The 24,008-nt window shown below is 36.0% G+C and overlaps 1 protein-coding gene across 2 annotated transcripts; it reads left to right on the forward strand.

The window, feature by feature from the left end:
• The first annotated feature begins 14,476 nt into the window (after positions 1-14,476).
• Positions 14,477-18,542, forward strand: LOC112754684 (myb family transcription factor PHL7). 2 transcript variants are annotated; one of them, XM_025802397.3, is made up of 7 exons: positions 14,477-14,944; positions 15,200-15,431; positions 16,405-16,481; positions 16,584-16,626; positions 16,730-16,787; positions 16,875-16,944; positions 17,768-18,542. In XM_025802397.3, the coding sequence occupies exons 2-7, from the start codon at positions 15,215-15,217 to the stop codon at positions 18,065-18,067; spliced, it is 765 nt and encodes a 254-aa protein (XP_025658182.1). In that variant the 5' UTR covers positions 14,477-14,944; positions 15,200-15,214; the 3' UTR covers positions 18,068-18,542. The 2 variants fall into 2 exon arrangements, with proteins under 2 accessions (XP_025658182.1, XP_025658181.1); XM_025802396.3 differs by having other exon boundaries at positions 14,484-14,944; positions 16,584-16,632.
• The last annotated feature ends 5,466 nt before the right edge of the window (positions 18,543-24,008 follow it).

The following is a 24,008-nucleotide window of genomic DNA, read 5'->3' on the forward strand; positions in this document are numbered from 1 at the left end:
TTGTGCGTACACACACACAGGGATGTGGCTGCTGCTGAGAGCATTAGCATGCCCTGTGCGTGCACACAATCAATAAGGTCTTGCAAGCTGTGCGTACGCACAGCCTTGTGCGTACGCACACATTGGGAAGGTTGTTCTGTTGAGGGTGTTGGCACGCCTTGTGTGAACGAATAAAACTGGAAAATTTTATACCTGTGTATACACACACCTCTATGCGTACGCACACATTTTGAAAAATTTTTCTAGGCGTGTGCACGCACACTCCTGTGCGTACGCACGCGACCCTGTTTTCTTATAAAACCTTTTCTTTCAAGTCTCTTACCTTCCCAACAAGTTTGTAACCTTCCGTAACCCTGTTTTCAGCAAATATGACTCTTGTGTTTTTAAAAACTGAATTTTTAAACTACTAGGCCTCCATTTTTATCTTTTTAGTCCTAAATCCTTCTAGTAAGCCTAGTAATGAGAGGAAGCTAGGAATGGTGGTAGCTTGAGGGGGAAGTACAGGGAGAGTTAATGATGAATTATGATTAATAACGATTGTATGAGTTGCTGAGGGTGATGATGGAAGTACGGCGTAGGCCGTGAGCCGAAGGACTATATTTAATAATGATTATTGGCTGGTTTTGGATTATGTTATGAGCCGGATGGCTATGATAAATTATGATTTATGGCTAGAAAGGAATATGTGAATGTGAATGATTGTTTTATCTTGAGCTCTCTTTCTCGAAAGTGCGATCCCAGAGAGATGGTGGAAGGTGAAGATCCCCTTCCTTGTTCCTCCTGGTATTGTAAAATCGCCCCCAGTGAGATGGTGGGAGGATAGGATTCCCTCCTTGGTTCCTCCTGGGCATATGAGAACGTACCTCCTGAGTAGATGCAAGAGTTGTGGTTTCGCCCCACTTGCTCCAGGTTGGTTAGTATAGAGGCTCCCCGGGTGGATGCAAAGGTTGTGGTTTCGTTCCACTTGCCCCGGGTTATGATGAGTGATGATATGGTCATAAGGAATGATTATGGAATGTGTATGAATGGATGTGAAATGATTATCTGAGACACGAGTTTTCCTGGGTGAAAACAGTGACTAGCCATCATGTGCTCCAGATTGAGACTCGATACTCTACTGACCGTATGTCGTAGGTGTGGCCGGACACTGTGAAAGGTCCGGATGAGCTTGCCCCCGTGATAAACACCAGTGTGGGTGTTGTATGATTATGATTATGACTATGATTATGTTTATGATTGAGAATTACTCGAGTTGGGGATGCACAACAGAAGGACCGTCCAATGGTTAGCTACCAGGACTTGTCGGGTTGGCTCTATAACCGACAAATGAGACTCATCAGCCACTAGAACAGGCATGCATCATATGCATCTATATGTCTTGTTTGGATTGCCTAAGTGATTGCATGTTTAAATGCTACTTAATTATCTGCTATATTTGAATCCTATTTGTGATTTTCTCTGTTTGTAATAATTGTGTTTGTTGCATTTGGTTCCGTTGGTGGTTGGGAGGTTCGGAGGAGTTGGAAAGGGGAGTTTTAGATAGTTCTGAAGACCCTTAGCTAGTTGCCTATTTTAATTTCATGGTTTAGCTATGTTTTAAGCTTTAATTATCTGTTGGAAGTTCGAGGATTGCCTTCGGCTTTCCAAGAACATTATATGTTAGATATGTGGGCACTATTACCATGCTGAAAACCTCCGGTTCTCACCCATGCGGGTTTTGTGGTTTTCAGATGCAGGACAGGCGGCTCCTCGCTGAGGCATGCTGGAAGCTTCTGATGTTGCGAAGATCTTTAGCTTTTTGGGTTTATTTTGGTTATTTGTATTTGCTTAGATACTTATTATCTCCACTTATTATATATATGCTGTATTAATTCCTCTTAGAGGTGATTTTGGAGACTCAGGCTTTGTAACTCTGTATTTTGGGTTTTCTTTTGGGTTTTACTATATATCTATATATGTATATATACACTTATTCGCTCGGGCCGGTTTATCTTCGCGATCCGAGTCTTGAGTTTTGTTATATGTATGTTGGAACTCTTGGCACATCAACTCCTTAGCTTGTTCTATCCTGCGTCGTCTGCTTTATCGCTTCGTGAGCGTTACGCTTTTCAATTGAATTATTTTTGCTTTATCCCTTTCTTCAAAGGCTCCTAGATATAAGTCTTCTTCACTATATTATATATGTAATTTTATTTTTAGAGGTCGTAGCGCCTCGCCACCTCTGTTTTACATCCTAGGTGTAAAGCTCTGTGTGGTAGGGTGTTACACCAGAAATGCTTGTTTTAGTGCATGGAGGTCGGATCCTAATAGTATCTGCTACGCTTTCCTTGCCTCTGAATCAAACTTTGTTAAAACTCCTAGATTTCAGCCAGAAAATACTTGAAATCACCATAAAATACAACTCATAGTAGAATCCAAAAATGTGAATTTTACACTAAAACCTATGAAAATATAATAATAAAACTTAAACAAAACATGCTAAAAACTGTATGAGAATGATGTCAAAAAGCATATAAAATATCCACTCATCAATATTCTTGAACACTGTTGCTATTGCCATTGTTTGGCATCTGCAATCATGAGTTTTCTGCAAGTTTTGAAATAGAACGTGATGATATATTGATAATACAAAATAGATGTTATTCGAATGAAAGCGGATAAATATATTTAATGTGCTTACGTTATAGTGTGGCTTCTCCTTCTTTGTCACCATTCTCTTGTTGCGTTTTGTTGTAATGAAAAAAATTGGTCAATACTTCACTCAATACACTGACAAGAACAAGCATGCATATCTTAATCAAGTCAATTAAAATGTCCCAGCCCACTGAACCAAACCCCCTTGATGCACTGAATAAAACATGATAAATAATGAAACAGCTAGAAAAGCATTGTTGCATGCAATCAGAATAACCCTAAATCTTGAACACAGTAAATATCAAATGAATGAAAATCACTAAGGCCATCGAGCCGAACAACATTCATGTGGTGAATAAATCGTTATAAACTTTCAATCATCAAGAATAGTATTTCTCCATGCAAAAGAAGTCAACTCAACAGAGTAACAACCAAGTTGAAATTAACATACACTATCTACTTACATACACTGTCCACTGAATTGAATAAAAATAAGAACAAATTTTATTCAAAGCCCTAGTTACACTTTAAAAATACAATCAAAATAACCCTAAACCCTAAACAAACTAAATATCTAGTGAATGAGAATCACCAAGCCCACCGAACCGAACATAATTCATGTGGTGAATAAATCATTATAAACTTTCAATCATCAAGAATAGTATTTGTCCATGCAATAGAAGTCAACTTAACAGAGTAAAAATCAAGTTCAAAGTCCTAGCTACACTATGACTAAATTGAATAAAAATAAGAACAAATTTCATTCAAAGCCCTAGTTACACTCTAAAAATGCAATCATAATAACCTTAAACCCTGAACAAACTAAATATCAAGTAAATGAGAATCACCAAGCCCATCAAACCCAACACAATTCATGTGGTGAATAAATCGTTATAAACTTTCAATCATCAAGAATAGTATTTGTCCATGCAATAGAAGTCAACTTAACAGAGTAGCAATCAAGTTCAAAGCCCTAGTTATGCTATCCACTGAACTGAATAAAAATAAGAACAAATTCCATTCAAAACCCTAGTTATACTGTAAAAATGCAATCAGAAAAAACCCTAAACTCTAAACCCTAAACACACTAAATATCAAGTAAATGAAAATCAACAAGGCCACCGAACCGAACATAATTCATGTGGTGAATAAATCGTTATAAGCTTTCAATCATCAAGAATAGTATTTTTCCATGCAAAACAAGAACTGAACAGAGTAATAATCAAGTTCAAAGCCCTAGTTACTCTATCCACTGAACTGAATGAAAATAAGAACAAATTTTATTCAAAGCCCTAATTACATTGTAAAAATGCAATCAGAATACGTCGATCTACTAAACGAAGCAAATCAATTCAGTAAAACTAAAATGCAACTAGGAGAAATGCTACATTACAAGATTTCAAATGAACAGTAGTTTTTCTCATACCTTTGTCAGTCTCTGTTGTTGTTTTTGTTTGTTTTTGCTAGTTCCTTGTGAAATCTTCTCGCGATTCTTCTCCAGTAGTGATTTTCACAGAGAGCGTGAGTGAAGTTTGAGTGATTTTGAGAGAGATTCAAAGAGAAGGAGCGGTTTCGTGTAGTGGTTTTGTGTTGAGGAAGAAGTAACGTTTTTTCATAATGAGCACGAATCAGTAACAAGGGGTTTTGGGTACGTGTAATCACGCTTCATTAATAAGCGTGAGTGGATTTGGGCTTGGGCCAACTTGGATACATGGATACATGGATGTGTAGCATGACTGATATAATTTAATTAACTCTTTTTCTAAATACATAATTTCTGGCTAATTAAATTAAGTAAAATATGCAGAACCTTTTATTATTAGTTGTTTTGGTTGCTTCATTTTTAATGGTGGATGGTGGTAATATTATTCCCTCTACCCAAATGAGATAGCTTATGATTTTCACTGGCACAGATCTGGCCCAGGTTCAGTGCACTAATTTGCTGGCACTTGCGGAATGTCCATACGCTCATGCCGGTGATGCCTATAACCATTGTGCAGCCACCGTGCGTGCCACACACACTCACACCCTCCTTCGATCTGCCCCACAAATGTACATAACACACCTACTCTTCATAGCACCCTTTTTCACAGCCTGGTCTTTACTCTTCCCAGCTAATACACAGAAGGACCCTCTTCTAATCTCTATTCACCTCCCAATCTTGATTGCGCACACACACACATCACACACTTAAAGCTGACCTGCATATACTTTTTCCACCCTCATAGTTGTGCATTCTCCATTTCTTTACCTGCCCATTATAGTCTTTTTCTTTGTTGTTTCAAGGCTACAAGTGTCATTGCGAGCTTCACTCTATGACAAATTCAAACCTTGCTACTGGAATGTACATGGCATACCAGACTTCCAGTAAAATACACTAGAGCACCTGAAATGTTTCCAATAAGTTAAATTTTACTCTTACACGTAGAATTTATAAAACAATTCCGCTAGATAGACAACAAAATTTTAAAATTTTACTCTTACAATTTCACATCCACCTTCTAACCCTTCTTAAAACAGCACTATCTCTCACAATGCCCTTGTAGCGCCATCGTTCCCTGCTTCTCCAGCAAGCCTTAGCATTGTCGATTCTCTTCCCTACTACCTTCGTCGGGTGTTGTGCCAACCTCCCTGCCAGACGCGGCATTCCTCCTTTGTCACCATTCCCATACTCTCTCTCCTCCACGCTCCCACGCACGTCGCAGCGCCACTGCCTTCCACCATAGACCGAGCTGAAGCAGCAAAAGGAAGAAGCCCTGGGTCAGTTTCCACCGCCGGCTATACTGCACCGTCGCCGCCAGCTGTAGTAAGATCGTTGACAAGAAAACGCACGGCTTACCCACCATGTCGCTGTGCTTCTTCACCCATTGGTCTGCAAGAGGTTAGTTGATAATTAGGATTTTATTTTTTTTTATAGGATATTTATGCTATGTATTAGGTCTATGGTATTAGTTACAGCTATTCAAATTAGATATTCTTTGATTTGGTTGAATTAGTGGGTTTCTCTTCTGCATGTAAATAATTTTAGGTCTTTTAATTGCTGGTATCAACTGAAAAAAATATGTGATTGTTGCTGATTTGCTTAGTTTCTATTTTGTTCTATACTATATATTTCTCATATTGGTTTGGTTGAATTGATATTAGGTGTTAATCTAGGATTCAGGTAGTATGTACAGATGTTCACATTAGATGTTGTTTGAATTGGTTGAACTAGTGAATGCTTATTCTTATTTTAAACCATTTTATATGCGTGAATATTTGGTTTCAATTGATTTACTCCATGCATATGCTAATGCGTTGTTACTTTACATACTAAAAATAAGACGGATATTGATTTTACTATGTATGTGGATGGTTCTTTTCATTTAAAAATGGATGTTTGTTTAGATTATGTGATTGTATTTTTGCTTGATTACATTTTTTATTTAGGAGTTAGTTAAACAATTAGTTAAGATTTAGTCTAACTGTGCTTGAATTTACCTAAACAAATTTGTTACAACAGTATGAATGCAGTATAAATTTCTGCTATGTATTAGGATTCAGGTACTAGTTATAGTGGTTCGAATGTGATGTTCTTCAATTTGGTTAAATGAGTGAATTTTTCTTCTTGTAAACCATTTTAAATGCTTGGATAATCGGTTTCAATGAAAAAAAGTAACTGTTACTAATTTGTTTGGTTTTATTTTTTTGATACTATATGTTTCTCATTTTGGTTTGAAAATTTTGAAAAAAAAAGAAAAAAAATTTGCAACTCAGCTTGGTCTTTGTTGAATTGATATTTGGTGTGAATCTAGTGCTCAGGTAGTATGTACAGATGTTCGAATGAGATTTTATTTGAATTTGTTGATGCTTATTCTTCTTTTAAGCCATTTTATATGTGTGAATATGTGGTTTCAACTGATTTATCGGATGCATAAGTGATAATTCGGCAAATTTGATAGTTGTTCCTTAAAAATTGAGGAGAATATTCATTTTGCCATGCGGTTGGTTCTTTTATCTGAGAAGTGCATGTTTATTTGATTTAGTACCATTGCTCTGTTACTTGAGTTGCTAGCTTCGACATGCACTTGCTTTGCATGTTTATTTTGTTATGTGCTTTGGAATTGATTTAGCTTAATTATGCTTGAATAGAAATTGGGTTTGATTTGAGTTATTTAGACCAGATTCACAGGTGATATTTTGGCCAATGAGTTGGTTGTTACTGAAACACTAAGGAAGATATTCATTTTACCTTGTATGTGTATATTTGTTTGGGTTATGTCATTAGCCTTTTGCTTAGTTTCCTATATGGTTTGGGAGTTAATTAAATAATTAGTTAAAACTTAGTATAATTGTGCTTGAATTTACCTAATTAAATTTGGTACAATAGTATAAATCCAATATATTTTTCTAATTATATTGTGTGGTTATTCTATTACTCGTGGATGTTTGATTTTGAATTACACTGTATATTCTACTTGTGTGAAACCTAACCCATTGTCGGTTCTTAATAGTACCAAGCATGAAAATCATGATTCAACGAGTTTAAGGATTATCTACAAAAAAGAATGACAATGGAGAAAAACATCAGCAAAAGAAAGTTGTCTAGTACAATCCAAATGTATATTTTATTTGTTGAATAATTAGAGTTTTTTTATATAGACATAGTGTGATATTTTTTGGTATAAATTTATAGATGCTTTATTTTTTTTAAACTTTGATGTGTCTATCAAGAAAAATTAAGCAAAATTAATGTTTACAGGGATCATATTTTTATCCCTAATTCCCAAACCATAAAATAAAAGATACATGCGAAGCATGTGCATACAGAATTCAGGAAATCAAGTAAAGGAAAAATAGTATACCTAAAATAAATATTCACTTTAGAAAGAAAAGAACCATCCACATACACAGTAAAATGAACATCCGCATTAGTTGATAAGAAACAACTAACAAATTGACCAACAAATACCACTCATGCACCATGTTTAAATGGCGTAACTGAAACCCAACCATTCAATTTCAGGGACTAGTTTGGTGCACGACATTCAATTTCAGGGACTAAAATGAGTCACTTAATGCAAAGTGAGTGACTAATTTGGTGCATATACAACGATGACATAATGGATGACATGTGGACGAATACTGTTGCGACACGTAACACAAACGGACACGTGGCCAAATAACATTGTGACACATGGCACAACCATCCATGTCAGCATGCCACGTGTCACTGGTCACCACATCAGCATACCATTACACGTGGCCAAATCATGAAGTGACACGTGTTACTTAGAGTCCACGTCATCATGCTATGTCATCACGTCGTTAATGGAAAATAGGTCAGGGACTAATATGGTGCATTTTTTTTCAATCTCAAGGACGTAATTGGTGCAATTAGAATCTCAGGGACTATTTTAGTGCACGACGCCAATCTCAGGGCCATTTTGGGGTTTAACTCGCTATTTAGGTTATCTGCTTGATATGCATAGCATGCTTGTTTGTGGGTGCCCTTGGGGATAATCGAAGCACTAGACTTTTGATATATTGAGACTGATCACCTTGATATCGATTGTTTGGTGTGGAAAGAAAATCCGAATAGAAACTCACGGATGAGGTCAATCACGTTAACGGAGAGATAGTGAGAATGATTAACCTAGCCTATGCGTTACGAGATCAACATGTTCAAGGGGACCAATTTGTGGAGTTTGCGGCATATCGGTTGATGGGTGCGGCTCAGCACTAGTGGCAACGGAAGTAACGACGGATACTTTTGTGGTTTTTAACTATGATCTTCAGTTTCTAACTGGTATAGTCTTGAATCATGTTGAAAAATTTTTTGAGGTTTAGAATGATTTTCAAATTTGGTTTGGAACTTTGGTTTAAATGATTTAGTTTTGAAAGTAAGTCAGAACTCTTGATTTAAATGATACGGTTTAAAAGAAAAGTGAGTTCTATGATTTTGTTTATTTGTAAATTTGGTTTCCAATTTATCTTATCGAAAGGGATTCAAATTGAAAAATTTTTATTTAAGAAAATCATGATTTAAAGTAATCGACTTCCGAGTAAATAATTTTTTACTCTTTTAAGAAAGCTCAACAATGAACTGGTTTAGAATAAATTTGTTTTGAAGGTTTTAGAAAAATGTTACAAAAATTGGTATTGGTTTTAAGGAAAATTTCGGATGCTTAATGACGATAAATCAGAGTGACGCAGCGGAAGGTGAGAGGGAACATCGACACGGTAGGACGCTTTGAGGAAGATATATCGTGTGATTCGAATTTTCGAGGGTGAAAATTTATTTATTAGGAGGGGAGAATGTAAGAACCGGCATAACCGTTTTAATAAAATAATAATTTTTAAGTGCCCGGAGTAGATTCAAAATTTAGAAGTTTTAATTTGAAAATAGAAAGGTGAAATTCGATTTCGATGAATTTTTCTGAGTTTGAAAAATGTATCTTTTTCGAAAAATTTTTGTAAAAATGTGTACTGGTGCTAAAGCTGGCAGTACCGGCTCTAGTCTGTCTAGTACTGCGTGTTTTGGAAAATAAGATTTTTGAAAATTGATTTATTGTTTTGAAAGGATCAAAATAATTTAAAATTGAAAAACGGGCACTAATCTTAAAGGTTTTGCCCCAAAGTGGGCCAAACGGACCTAAAATGCTAACGGGTTGAATTGGACCCAAACCAGACCTAAGACCCAACATATATAAGTGAGTTAAATAAGCTTTGAGCTCATTTTCCAGCCCAAAGAAAGAGAGAGGCGCGGTTTGAGAGAAGAGAGGAGAAGAGGTGATGTTACTATTCATCATCACCTCCGGGAGCTATAACTTGAGCTACGAAACTCCGATTGACGAGTCGTTTGTAGCCATACGAAGCTCTCGTTGAGCTCTTTATTTCTATTTAAGAAAATCTGGTAAGAACTCGAAACTCATGCCCCAGTTTCCTGTCCTAACTTTCTGTATTTTTGGGGTTTGGTTTTTAAGTAAGTTTTGTAGTTTTGCTTGTTTAGGTGACCTCTAGTAGCGGGTAATTGTCAGACTTTGCCCCAATCACTGTTGGATAAGGTAAGGAACCTCTATATCCTTGTGGTTTAGTGTAGTGTGAACTTTAGTTGTTGATGCATGGTTATGTTGTATGTATGAAGCTTGTTTTTGGAGTTGGTTGTGACTTTTGGTTTTGCTTTGGTAGTTTGGAGCTTGATGGAAGCTTGTTGGAGCCAAGATTTTGGTGTTTGCGCATATTAGAAATCGGCCAAAGTATGGTTTCGGTTTCTTTTATGTAATATGTAATGTTTCTGGAAACTTAGGCTTATTGGCTTTAAGATAGGATTGGATGTTTGGGTGTATGTTTAATTGTATGTGATTTTGATGTTTGAAGATAAGTTGTATGGTGGAAATGATGATATAGAGTTTGGAATGTGGAATATGTGAATTTTGATGTTGATTGTTGGTAATTAATGACTATGAAGATTAATAGTGAATGATGTGATTTATTATTGTTTATGAGGATTGTGGAAAAGTGAATGTTGATAATGATTGCTAATGTTGAAATTAATTGTGGAGGAGTATGAATATTAATGTTTGATGACAAATGGGTGAAGGATGTGAGTTTATGAAAATAATGTGAGGAATGCACATTTTGATGAATTTGGGTAATGTTAGATATTGTTTGGAGATGATTATTGCGATTGATGAGGATTTGTAGTGGTTGTTGATGTTGTTATTGATTGATGATGATTATGAATATTTATGAAGATTTTGGACGTTGATAATTAAGGGTTTTGATGGTGTTGAATGGTGTAATTAGGGTATTATGGATGGTTGAGTTGGGAGAGGAAGGGTATGGACTTCTATGCTGTTTTGGTATTGTTTGGGTTGTGATTAGTTTGGTTTTGGATTGGAAGTTTTGGTTAAATTGGGTTTTGAGACTTTTGGTAAAAACAAATTTTTGGTAAACTTTGACGGATCATAACTTGAGCCTTAGTTTTCAAAATTTGTTGGAAATTGCTTTAAATTAAAGTTCATGGAAAAATCTTTAAATTGATATAAAGTTGCAAAATTTGGATTTTTGTAGAGGGAGTTATGATCATTCAAAGTTTGGTGTCAAAATCTGAATTTTATGCATGCTGCAGAAGTTGTGATTTCTGGTTTGTGTGCGCACGCACACCCCTGTGAGTTTTTGAACCTGTGCGCATGCACAGCCCTGTCCGCACGCACACATAGGAAAAGGCTTACTAATGGGAGCGCTAGCATGCCCTGTGCGTACACATAACCAACGAAGTTCTGCAAGCTGTGCACACGTACAGCCTATACGCACGCATACGTTGGAAGGTGCATTCTGTTGAGGGCGTTCGCACGTCTTGTGCAAGCGAACAGAATTGTAAAATTTTACACTTGTGCGTATGCACATCTCTATGCGTATGCACACCTCTATGCGTACGCACACTTTTTGAAAATCTCCTTGGGCATGCGCACGCACACCCCTGTGCGTACGCACATGTCCTATTTTCCAACTAAACTTTTGTTTTTAACTGTTTCACCTTCCCAACAAGCTTGTGAACTTCTGTGACATCTATTTAAGACTTTTTGGCTTGTTTTGGATGTTAACCATAGAGAAGGTCTTGGATGGAATTAGTTGGGTATTACCTTGAAAAGTTAGAGAATGGAGGTTTAGATTTTTGGTGTATTGAGGATGATTTTGGTTGAGAGAGAAGGAAGAGTAGTGAATTTGGTGATTACTGATCATGAATTGAGAAACTGATGCACTAACGAGTTCGGAATGAAATTAAGAAATGATGATGGTTATTATGAGTTTGATGGATGTTGGATGTGGAAAGTGTGCCAGGCACTATATCCTTGGAATGTTGAGAAATGATAATTGAAAGTAAATTAAGATGAGAATTGGTGATGACTGGTGATGCTTTGAGGTCGATGGATTTGTTGGATGTGGAAAGTGTGCCAGGCACTATATACTTGGAATGTTGAGAATTGATAATTGAAAGTGATCTCTGAGAGTGAGATTGTGATTATGATATGCATTGTTCTCCGTCGTAGGGGCTGTGGTAGTCTCCCACCTACGTTTGAATGTGAGGCTTGAAGCTGGGCTTCTCACTCATTTTTATTGCTCAAGAGGATGGTGGTAGGGCACTCTCCCTCGGAACGTTTCCCTCTGAAAGGAGAAGGTGGTAGGGTACTCATCCCTCAGAATTATTCTTCCTGAGCATGGGTTTCTCTCTGGTTGCAAGGTGGTAGGGCACTAACCCACGGAATCATGCGGCATCCAGAGGAAGGTGGTAGGGCACTCTCCCTCGGAACGTTTTCCTCTGAAAGGAGAAGGTGGTAGGGCACTTATCCCTCAGAATTGTTCCTCCTAAGTATGCGCAACAGAGAGACTAATCCAGGAGTTGCCGTCTAGATTTTGTGTCGGGTTTGGCACTATAACTGACATGTGATATCACAGCCAATAGGACAGACATTCATCATATGCATCTTCTATATGCTTGCTTGCTTTGATTACATGAGTTTGCCTAATTGTATAACATGCCTACTTGCTTCTTGAATTACTTGTCATATATCTGAATACTACCTGTGTTTTCCTTACTTGCATTATCTGTGTTTGCCTGGTGCTGAGGAGGTTAGGTAGGCAGTGGCGATGGGATTGCACGGAGGGTAGGTTGGTGAAGGCTGTGGGACAGCGGTGACTAGTTTTAGTTAGAAATCTCCTAAGTTTGGATAACCCTGTATATTGTTAATGGTTTAAGTTATTTATTTTTGCTAAGCTTGAATATCCGTATTCGATGTGAAGTTCTAGGATTGCCTTCGGCGTCCCGGAGCCTTACATCTTACATGTTGGGCACTGTTACCATACTGAGAACCTCCGGTTCTCATTCCATACTTTGTTGTTATTTTTCATATGCAGGTCGTAATTCACCTCGGTGAAATTACGGACATGGTGGCAGAGCAGAGTATGGTTTCTTCCTGGTTTATTTCTGTTTTATTTTTGTTGTAGTACTTTCTCTCACCCCTTTTGTTTTAGACTTTATGGCCTTAGAGGCTTACTTGAGAGCTAAGTTGTATAAGCTGTTTTAATTCCAAAACTCTGTATTTTTCTGTTTGTAACTAGTCGACTTAAACTCCACAAGCTACGGCTAGTTGCCCTATGATTATTATACTCTTATATCTATATATATGTTCTATTCTCTTGCATTTATACCTTGTATCTTCTGCGTTAGTTTCGTGTGAATGCTTTGCGCTTTTGTAATTCTGTTTTTGAGTTTAATCCTTCATCGGGCTTCTAGAATATATTATTTCCTTCTATATAAATACGTATAAGCCTTAGAATTATCGTAACCTTTAATTAACATTTACCTTACAGCTAGATGTAAGGCTTATGGTAATTAGGGTATTACAAAAATAACCATCCACTTTAGAATGGAAAGAACCATTCGCAATCATAGTAAAATGAATATCCCCCTTAGTCTAAATGGCTTAACTTAAACCCAACTTGGAAGCGAGTTAAATTGTTTTTACAATTAGTTTTATTTTAAGTATTTTCATCTATTCCAATCATTACAAGCTTTTTTTTTTTATAAAAAAAAAGTCTTTTTCAATGTTAGAACATGATTTGTTGTGTAACGAAGAGCCATAAACTCCAAATTGTGACCTGTTTATTCATTTAGAAGTGAATAAATCAAAATAATATTTTTTAATAACTTACACCGTATTTAGATTATGTAAAAGAAATAAATTACTACTATTTGAATGTGAAATAACAAATTTGATCCTACACATGCAATATTTTAGAGAACAAAATAATAAAGGTAACCAAAGATAACAATTACCAAAATAACGGTGTAATTTCTTCTTAAATTACTTTAAAGTTTTGAGCCTTGTAAATAAATAAAATTAAAAACACAGTTTTGCTGTGATATGAGTTCACACTTCACTCAACATGAACTACATAGCCAAGCAAAGTTTCACAATGAATTGGCATTACCTCAAAATACATGAGTACAAAAATTATAATTGAAATGATTTTTTGTTTAAAAATTACTATGTAAAATAATAATATAACAAATCCTCAAGAATAAAAGTCATTTAATCCTAAACCCAATTATACATCATAAAAAATATTAAGAATCAAAATTCGTTACATCAACCTTTAATTGTACAACATAAGTACAAATTACAACTTATAAAAAACTCATCTAAAAATTAATTTTCAGATGTCTTTTTCCTTTTATTTATTTATTTTTTTCTCTGCAAATGTATAATACCAAAAAATCCAAAACTTTTAATAAGAAATATCTAAAACACAAAAAAAAAATTCAAAATTTATGAAATAAAAACATTCAAAATATACAAAATGAAATATCCAAACTATTAAATTTTGGCCAAAGAACAAGTCATTGCAGGAAAGCTTCCATCGTTGAATTTTTGAAGAAATATGCTGTAACACAAATAATAACAACCAACACTAATAATAATAAACTAACATCTTCTTTTTCAAAACTAATTCCAGCAAGCCATCAAATTCAAAACAGTTTTGGGTTATGTTTAGTTCCACCATTATTAATAGAAAACTCTAGCTCCTAGTTTTTTATTTATATTTAAAATAATATTTTTATATAATTGGAATTTATGTATTTCGATTTACTATTATATTGTGTAATTTAAATTAGTTTAATTTGATTTATATAAAAATATAATTAGAAATATTTAGGACTAATCCGTCACAGATCCAAACTCCATTTAAGAGTTCGTCGCGGGCTAATAAGCGGACGAGTAAGACCACTCGACCAACCCAAAATGGTGGATATTGATTTAGTTTATGTGAGTGTTTTATCCGCTAAAAGCTATCTAAAAGATGTTGACAAAGGTGTTCGCACCACACGTGCCACACGGGTGGGATCCAACACGTAGGGTAACGACAACGTCCGTTTTGAAACGCCGCCGTCTGTTCAACGCTGAGGCTCCTCAACAGCTTGCTCTCTTTTTCTCTCTCTCGATTCCAATCATTTCCTGAAAGACAAAAACGACTTAAGAAAACACGCGTTTCCATTTCACACACTCGTAGCCGTAGAATCTAGAATTTCCCTCGACTTTCTCCCCAAAATTGGTGACACAGCTCTTCACACTTCGGAAGCTCCTCCTCCCTCCTCGGGCGATTCGATTCGTCTTCGTTGGATTCTGGATGTTTCGATTTCGTGTTGAGGAATGATTGCGCTCTGCTCTTTCAGCTCTTGTTTATCGGTTTTCTTCGATCTCTCCTCAAACCCTCTTAAATCCCCTCCGCGCTCGGATTCGCTTCTACAATTTTGAGTCTCTAGGTAAATTATTTCTTCTGCGTTGTTAGGTTTCTGTTTTGTCGCAGTCTTCGCAAATTGAGTATTAGGATGCTACTCATAGTTAATCTAACTTGCTTTTGAGGAGTGTTTGACTTAGGTTTTATAAATTAGTTGGATCGAATTTGATGATTTAATCTCTATGTTCGTAGACAATTCACCAAAAATTCCCTTTTTAATTATTCTTCCATTTTTATTTTGTTTTTATGATATTTGATTTCTCTTGTGAATTAATTGTAGTGATTGCAAGCAACTATGTATCACGCGAAGAAGTTCTCGTCTGCAACGATGGTGCCGCATAAACCTCAAGGTGGTGGCGAACAAGTTGGAAATGTTGGGGTTTTGGATGGATCTGCGGTGAGGAATGCGGGACCTGCTAGTTCTGGTGGAAATGGGAAGCAGCGTTTGCGATGGACATCTGATCTTCATGATCGTTTTGTGGATGCCATTACGCAACTTGGTGGACCAGATAGTGCGTACTTCTTTTCAATAGACATTATAACACATTCCTTATAAAAGAATAAAAAGAAAAAGAAAAAAAGAAGATGAAGAAAACAAGAGTTTCTATGTACTGTCAACCAGTAACAAATCAATAGTAGGTAGTTATCATAATGCGTAGTTAGTCATCATGATTTGGTAATTTTACTGAAACTTTTACGGTAAAGTTGTGAATATCTATGTGTGCATATATAATTTACATGATCTTTGAGTAACATAGGATAGAGAATACTATTTAGGAGATGCTTCTCTTTCGCGTAGGTTAACATTTGACGGCTGTTTTTTTAATTATTATTCTTTATTTTACTGTAGCTTTCAAGGTATTGATTAGTTTGTTACTTGTGGCCCAATGATTACTTTGAATTACAAACACTGATAGGCAATTGTACAATTTTGGAGTGCATTGGTTGAATTCAATTTAAATGGATTAAATATTAGAGTTAGTGCTAGTTTAATAATAGCGAAATGCTATATCTATATTTCGAAAACAATATTAACTGTTTGAGGTGCTTTTGTTAAATGTTTTTCCGTATATAGATCAAGTTTAGGAAAGCTGGTTAGTTTCACAGGCTTACAATTAATCATATGTGACCTAGAGTTTTTGTTTTGCTTGAATCTCAATTTGCTTTAAATAAAACCTAATCAGATAAGACAAATTCTTGAGTGAAACAAAAGCTAGCAATGTATGCTGGATGAAAGTTGTCACTGTTGTTTCGTCTTACTTTTATGCTTGCCACCAAGGTGGGAACAGTATGATTATGTTCAGAAGTTGATTGAATTATTAATAGTTAAATGGCTGATTATTTTTAGTTGAGGTAGGTTAACATCAACTGCTTGGAAGTGATATCCTTTTCTGAGTGGTTTCCCTTTCTCTTATGTTTTGGTCTTCTACTTCTTTATCATGATGGTGTCCAAATATCTTGCTAATTTTCATTCATTCATGACAGGAGCAACGCCAAAAGGTGTTCTGCGAGTGATGGGTGTACCTGGACTTACTATTTATCATGTTAAAAGCCATTTACAGGTGTTGTCATCTGATCTAAAATTTTAGATATAGGCATGTAAAATTTGAAGTTTGTTTTGCTAGTTTGGTGTTGGTTCTAATCTCTCATATTATTTTATGTAGAAATATCGTCTTGCAAAGTACTTGCCTGATTCTCCAGCTGATGGTAAAGGTGCCTTGATTTTCTTTTTCTTCAACTTTCCTGAAACAAAATGCCGTGTTATTTTTACTTTAAATTGACTCTAGGAAGTTTACTTCTTGATTTGTAGACTCTAAAGATGAAAAAAGGACACCTGGAGACACTGTTACTGGCATAGATTCTTCTCAGTGAGTATCTTAGCTGTTTAAGTAAATTACAATTCCTTAGATGTATGTTCTTTACTGTCAACTTTGCTTGTAACATATGCTGTTCAGGGGGTTGCAAATCAATGATGCTCTAAGAATGCAGATGGAGGTTCAGAAACGTCTTCATGAACAGCTTGAGGTTTGGTAACTGACCTTGCTTTATTTCTCTTGGTGGAACAGAACCAGATTTAGGCATTTAGCCATAACCATAACCATAACCATAACCAACCCCTTCCAAAAGAGAAATGGCAAATATAAAAGATGGAAAATAGAAATTTATGAAAGGAAAAATGACATGGTTTGTGTAACTCCCTAATGCTAGTATCGGATCACTCTTATTCCTTTTAGAGACTTCAGTTCATGCTATAATGGAAGCTTTTTCAGCTTGGTTCACAGAAAATCTGATTTCATTTATTGTGTGTCGAATGTGGGTATTATACCTCCTTCATCTGTTTATTATTGCTCTACAATATCGGATATTTTCCTTTTTATGATAGATAATTTTTACCATGTGACATATATAGGTCAAGGTTAAATTTGCAATATATCATTAAAATGTTGCTGTTGTAATTTGAAGAGATGGGTCCAACTATACCTTAATGGTTGAAATAGACTAGAAACTTTTCATATAATAACCTAGGTATGATGGGCTAATCAGAAAGGCTTTGATTGTGCTGTTGTATTTTTCCCGTAACTTTTTGTAATCTTCTGAAGTATACCAACTATATATTCTTCTTGTATTTAAAACTTCTACATCTTTGCTGGCTGGATAAACCGACTATGTATTTGCAGTTTTAACTTCTGAAGAAGAATAACAATATATTTAGCCTCAAATTCTGCATGTGATAGTTGAATTATCCATTTTTTATTTCGTTAGCATTGTGCCTTGTTCTTTCTCCCTCCATCAGCTGTGGAAACTTCTGGTAATGGTGAAGCTCTTTGTGGCTTATATGATATTCCAGGTGCAAAAGCAGTTACAAATGAGAATCGAAGCGCAGGGGAAATACTTGCAGAAGATCATAGAGGAACAGCAGAAATTAGGGAGTACCTTGACAAATTCAGACACATTGCCATTGTCCCACGATAAGCAAAATAATCCCCCGTCAGAGCCTTCTGGATCAAGCGATGCCATCGCAGATTCCATGTCTCCACTCAAAAAACAGAGAATCGATGATGGTTCAAAGGATGGCTTTGCTGTTTCTCAGGTGACAACAAAGACTTCACAAAAGACTGATTGTAGTGTTGATCAGTTGGACTCATGAAAATGAGGATGGGTTTGGATTTAATTCGGAGACCAAAAAGTAAGAAGATAAGGAGACTGAGCAGTAAGTAGGTTCCATTGTATTGTCAACATTGGTCTCATTGCATTGTCTAGTATATTTTTCTCTTAGGAGATGCAAATCATCCATGTGTAAATTATATTTATTGCAATCCATTTGTATATATTAATGTAGATATAGTAGATGCATTCTTGTCTCCTGCTGTGGAAGTCAAACACTGCTTTCACTCAAGGGAAATTATACATGTGGTTATGCATAACATATGAATGTTATTGTGGTGGTGTGGTCCATATCAAAACTATGGCTTACCTAGTGAATGAGTGAATGCTCAACACTATCCAGTGATTCCAGTCGGATAAGCCAAGCCCTAGGCTTGGTTGTTGCAAAGTTCCCTTCAGATTTGACATTAATTTGATATTCTTTAGAGAGTTACTTGTCAATGTCAAATATTTTTCTAGATTCATCTCTCGGTGGTTGACTGGTTGTGTACCCTTTTTTTTGTTGTACATTGGAGGCCAAGAGGCCGGTTGTGTGTACCTTTATATTACAAAAAGTGAAATCTCTAAAACATTAGATGGGCAAAACAAAAGTTTGCAATATACCCTTAGCACAACAGAAAAAGGATATGTAAGGCCTTTTCTAACATTTTCTCCTAATTTCATTTTGTTAATTTTTATTCGAGTAATACTTCAATTCAGGCTTACTTGCTGATAACTTATCCTTTAATCCAAAAAAAAAAAAAGTTGTTTCTCAATTTTTTAAAATAAAAAATTTAGGGTAAAGTATAATTTTTTCCCTTAAAGTTTGTCAAAAATTTTAAAAACACACTTAAATTTTATTTTGTTTCAATTTTGTTCTTGAAGTTTTTGATTTGTTATATTCCTAATAGTTGAATATTTAGATAGTTTAGGATCAATCTAGTAATAGATTTGTATATATTGAAGGTTGTTATTGTGAAATTATTGTTAAATTTATCCTAATTTTTTTTAAAAATTAACCACCAAGGATATATTTGAGTTAATACTCAAAATGGTCTTTGAAATTTAAGGAGAAATTTAATTTAGTTCTTGAAATTTCAATTGACTCAATTTGAATCCCCAATTTTAATAAGTGACTCATGTTAGTCCTTCTGTTAATCTTCATAAGATTAACAGCACGCTTACCTGAAATGTTAAGTGACACGTGGGCCTGACACCTAGTCTTATTATACGACATCGTTTCTTTCTTGGCGCGTAGTCTCTCTTCAAACGACATTGTTTTAGCCATTTTGGGGTTAAAATTCAAAAACACTTCATTACCAATGATCAAACCATTTAAATAGGGAAACTCTTCTTTTCCTTCTTCATTCTCTCGCATGAACCATACTATGGAAGATCAATGTCGCTGCTAGTGTAGGTCGCCGGCAAAGTTCGTCGCACGCGTTCCCGTTTGCTAGGACGAGGAAGAACCTGTACACCATCGTTTCTCCCAAAAAGGTTAGTAACACAAGCACTCTATGTTTGGATTCAATGTTATGTTTTGTGTCTTCTCTTGATTGGGGTTTACAGGCCATTAATTTGTGCTCTATTTGATGCTCAAATGGATTGGGTGTATTGTGAAAGTAGATAGTTTTAGTTATTAATCCTCTTCTGTTAAGGTTCTTTCTTTTTTTTTTAAAGACTAGTTATGATTAATGTTAACTGTATTACAGAGAAGAAAGCACATTCAAGTTAGTAAAGTTTACCACTTATGATGGTTCTATTCAACATGTCTGTCCGAGTCTTCTTTACAATGGTGGTTCCTTCATGGGTGATTTATAATTTGTCCCAGATTTTCTTTGCCGTTGTGCATCTTGATACCCGTCGGTACTCCTCAAAGATGATAGCACAGTTGAGCAGGTTTACTGCTTTAGCATTTAACTCTATTTTCTTCCTATCTTCTTCGGTCCATCTTGCTTCTGGTTTGAGAGAGACTACTCCTTCTGCACTTGTGGTAGTTGGAAATTGAGGCCCTTCCAGGATAATCTTTCAAAGTATGTAATCCACTGCTTGTACAAATATCTTCATCCTCTCCTTCCAATAGGTATAATTTTTTCCATTGAAAAGAGGAGGTCTGTTGCTTGATTGACCTTCAGTCAGATTATAGGACACCACATTTACGCAACTGTTCTCTGCCATGAGGATCTTTACTCCAAGCTGCAAAGCTTGATCTCTTTGAGACCAAGCTCTGATACCAATTGATGGTTTCAGTGGCTAAGAGAAGGGGGGGTTGAATCTTAGCCCCCCTTTTTGCTTGCTAACACTTGCTGAAATTAGAGGAGACTTTTCTGTTTTTAGCTCGTCCCTAGCCACGAGACCTTTTCGTTTTGTCTCGTCACTTGGCACGAGACATTTTTGGTTTTTGCTCCTGTGTAGTAGAAAACAGAAATGGAGTAGGAGAGAAGAAAGATTACACCCAGATATATCCTGGTTCAGCTGCTAAGTGCAGTGCAGCCTACATCCAGTCTCCATCACAACAATGATGGAATTTTACTATAATCAACCTGATTACAAAGTGTAAAGTGCTAACCCAACTTACAAGGGGATTCCCACAGAATCATGAAACACAACATAGATGAACAAAGGAACTCTAAGACATCTATGGCTTTTTCTTTTAATTTTGCACTCTCTGCCTTTTTCCGCTCTATGGCTTTTTCATACAAACCTCACTGTTTGCCTTTTTCCATGAGACTCAAGACATGACAAAATTAAACAGAATACATTGAAGGAGAAGAAAATCTGTAAGCTTAGGTAGCTCTGAGAATCCTGTGCCTTGCACTCTCAATGCTTACTTCTAACTCCTTGCTCCAACCAATGGCTGTTCCCCCTTTTTATAGAAGAGAGAAGCCTCCACACTTGAAGCCAAAAACCCAAGCCAACTTCTTCTTCCTTCAAGAAACCGGTTCGGCCACACACAGAGAGAAGAGATAACCATGCAATAACCAACATGCAATTACCTCTAGTCCTTCCTTGGTCATCACTCTTCATCAATCCGAGCTCTCCATCCTTGGCTTGCTCTCCAAGATGGATTTCTGGCCCTTGATGCTTCATGATGATGATGACTTCATCTGCTTCAATCTCTGTCTCTACCATCACTTCGCCACTCTAGCTACTTCCTGTGGTGGTTGAGCAGAATCAAAGACAAGCCATCCTCCAAGAATCTCACCCTGCTGGCCGAGATCTTCTTCTTCCTTTTTGAGCATGGAGAAGCCAAGATTACCTCACCAAATCTATCCAAATATAGTGATAATCTCAGTCACAGCTCATTTTTATTTTAGTATGTTTTCTTGCCATCATTGTGATGGTCTTTAGGCTTGCTTTCTCTTCCTTTCGGTAGCTCATTTTTGCTCCCATGGCTGTCAATATTTTCTGTGTAATAACCGAAGAGAGAAAGAGATGGGAGAGAAGAAAGAATCTGAAGAAAAGCAATTCAAAGTGGTTAAACTAATTAATTGAAAATAGCTTGCTTTTGCTTCCCTTAGTTGGCGTGTAGCAATGATGCCTTTAGTCAAATCAATCTTCTCTCACTTGCTTATATTCCCAATGCTTAAATTAGCTTTGAAATCCTTCCAAGAGGTGTAATGGAATCCGTTGGAAGCATTGAGGCTTTTTCTTTGCTTCATGGATTCGGACAAAGCATGAGGAACTCTCATCTCAAATAGAATTGGGCTTGGTTGCTATAATTATTAAATTTCTGGCCCAATAATAACATTTGCTTTCCTGATAAAATTTGGAACGGATCAAGCATAGGAAACTTTCATCAAAATTAAATATGGGCTTGGTTGCAATAACATTGAGCTTGGCCCATTAATACAACAATTCAGCCACATAATAGGAAACATGTAGCAAGGCTGATTGTTGGTTTTAATTTGGGCTAGCAACATTTTTATTTTCCGGCCCAATTAAAAACCTGCATCACAAAATTATTAATTAACATATGTTATGTGAAAATCAAATTAATAATTTTGTAATTTAAATATTTTAATAATGTTTGTTCATCATCAAAATTAAATTAGAGTTTTCCAAACTTATCAACTTCTTTATGTACCAGTTTCTCCTTATAGATAATTTCAATAGCTGAGCTTTTACTGTGATTAGTGTTAACGGTGTTTTTTGGACAAATAACTTGGTTAAGTTTTCTATAATGATTTTTTTTAAATATAAAATGAGAAATTCATGAATGAGTAAATAGAGTATGTTTGTCAATGTGATAATGCATAGCTGTTAATTATATATAGCAAAAAATTGTGTAGCTGTTGTTGTTACAGGGATCACTTTTGTATATGAATTTTTACATTTTCTGTTCTAAAAAAAGATTGCTTGGCATGTTAATGTAGAGTCAGTTGATGCATGATATAAAAGGCCTTGGATGTTGAAGTTAAGTTGTTAATTGTTTGAATTATATTTGTAGATGGGTGATTTGATAAATTGGATGTATTTTCACTGAGGAATTACTACAAAGAGCTCGATTATGCTGACATTGTTGAATGTTGGTGGCTTATTCCTGATAGACCTTTAAAAAGTGGACTGAGAGCACTTTCACATGATAAGGAATTGTTAGAGATGTGCTATCTTGCAAGAATAAACTAAGGAAGAGTCCACTTATATTTTGAGCATGGAGTTTCCCAACTCCATAATGATGAAGTACCTGAGTTAATAGAGTTTACTCCCATTGTTCCTGAAGAAGACAAGGATGCACCTATCACCACACCAAATCCAATAGGAAGTCCAAATGATGTCTCAGCTACGAAACCCAATGAAGAACCAGCAGTCCAAGTCCAGCCCAAAGCACTAGCCCAGGCCCAAGGAGATCCACCAGCCTAGGCCCAATCTGAATCACCAACCCAGGCCTAACCTAATCCACAAGCCAAGCAAAACTTATCTAAACCCAGCCCACCTCAACCAAATCCATGGAAAGAGCATTTTTTAGTCATGGACCAAAGATGGACAACATTTGTAACAATGGCTGTGAGGTATTTAACTTAATAATCAAAGAGTTCAGAGCGAAGCCAATTATCACACTACTAGAGGAGGTTTGGATGTTTGCAATGAGGTCAATTGCTAAAGATAGAGTGAAATTATCTCACCATATTGGCAAGCTGCCCCAATCCAACAAAGCCGGCTTAGAAGATCAGGAAAGACTCGCAAAAATGGACACCTATATGGTGTGGAGATGATGTTTAAAATTCACGGCTGGCCTACTAACATGACGGTTGATTTAAGCAAAAACATCAACAATTGTAGATTCTGACAGATAACAGGTCCAACATGATTTCTTAGTTAACATTTTTAACTTGTGCATTTAAGAGTTTTAAGTTATGACTAATTAAAATTTGAATCTGTAGGCATGCTATGTGTCCATGCATGTGTAGCAATTTCAAGGATAAATCCTGAAGACTTTTGTCATCATTGGTTGACTATAGAGGTATATAAGGCTACATACATGAATCCCTTAAATCCAAGACCGGGTGAAAAACTGTGAAAAAAATTTGAATACAACAAGCCCCAAGCACCTAAAACTAGGAAAAGGTCAGGAAACTTTAAAAAAAGGCGAAAGGACGCTGATAAGGAGTCTTCGAGCAGTAAGAAGTCTAAAACTGCAACAAAGTTAAAGAGAGTCTACAAAAAATTCACTTGTACCTACTATGGTGTTAAAGGACATACTAAAAGAAACTGTGCTCATATAAAAGCTGATGATATTATCTGTGCTCTTGCTGCTGCAGCAACAGCTGTTGTAACTAAATCCAAATCCCAAGATGGAACTAACGCAAATGCACCCAATGATGCTGTGACAACTGCTGATATACAAACTGTGAATGCTCCACAGGCTTCAGAGATTGATATCACTCAACCCCACTGTTTCACATCCAGAATTATAGAGTAGGTAACATTATACAATACATTAA

The sequence above is a fragment of the Arachis hypogaea genome, chromosome 16 (assembly GCF_003086295.3).
Source record: "Arachis hypogaea cultivar Tifrunner chromosome 16, arahy.Tifrunner.gnm2.J5K5, whole genome shotgun sequence".
Lineage (NCBI taxonomy): Eukaryota > Viridiplantae > Streptophyta > Magnoliopsida > Fabales > Fabaceae > Arachis > Arachis hypogaea.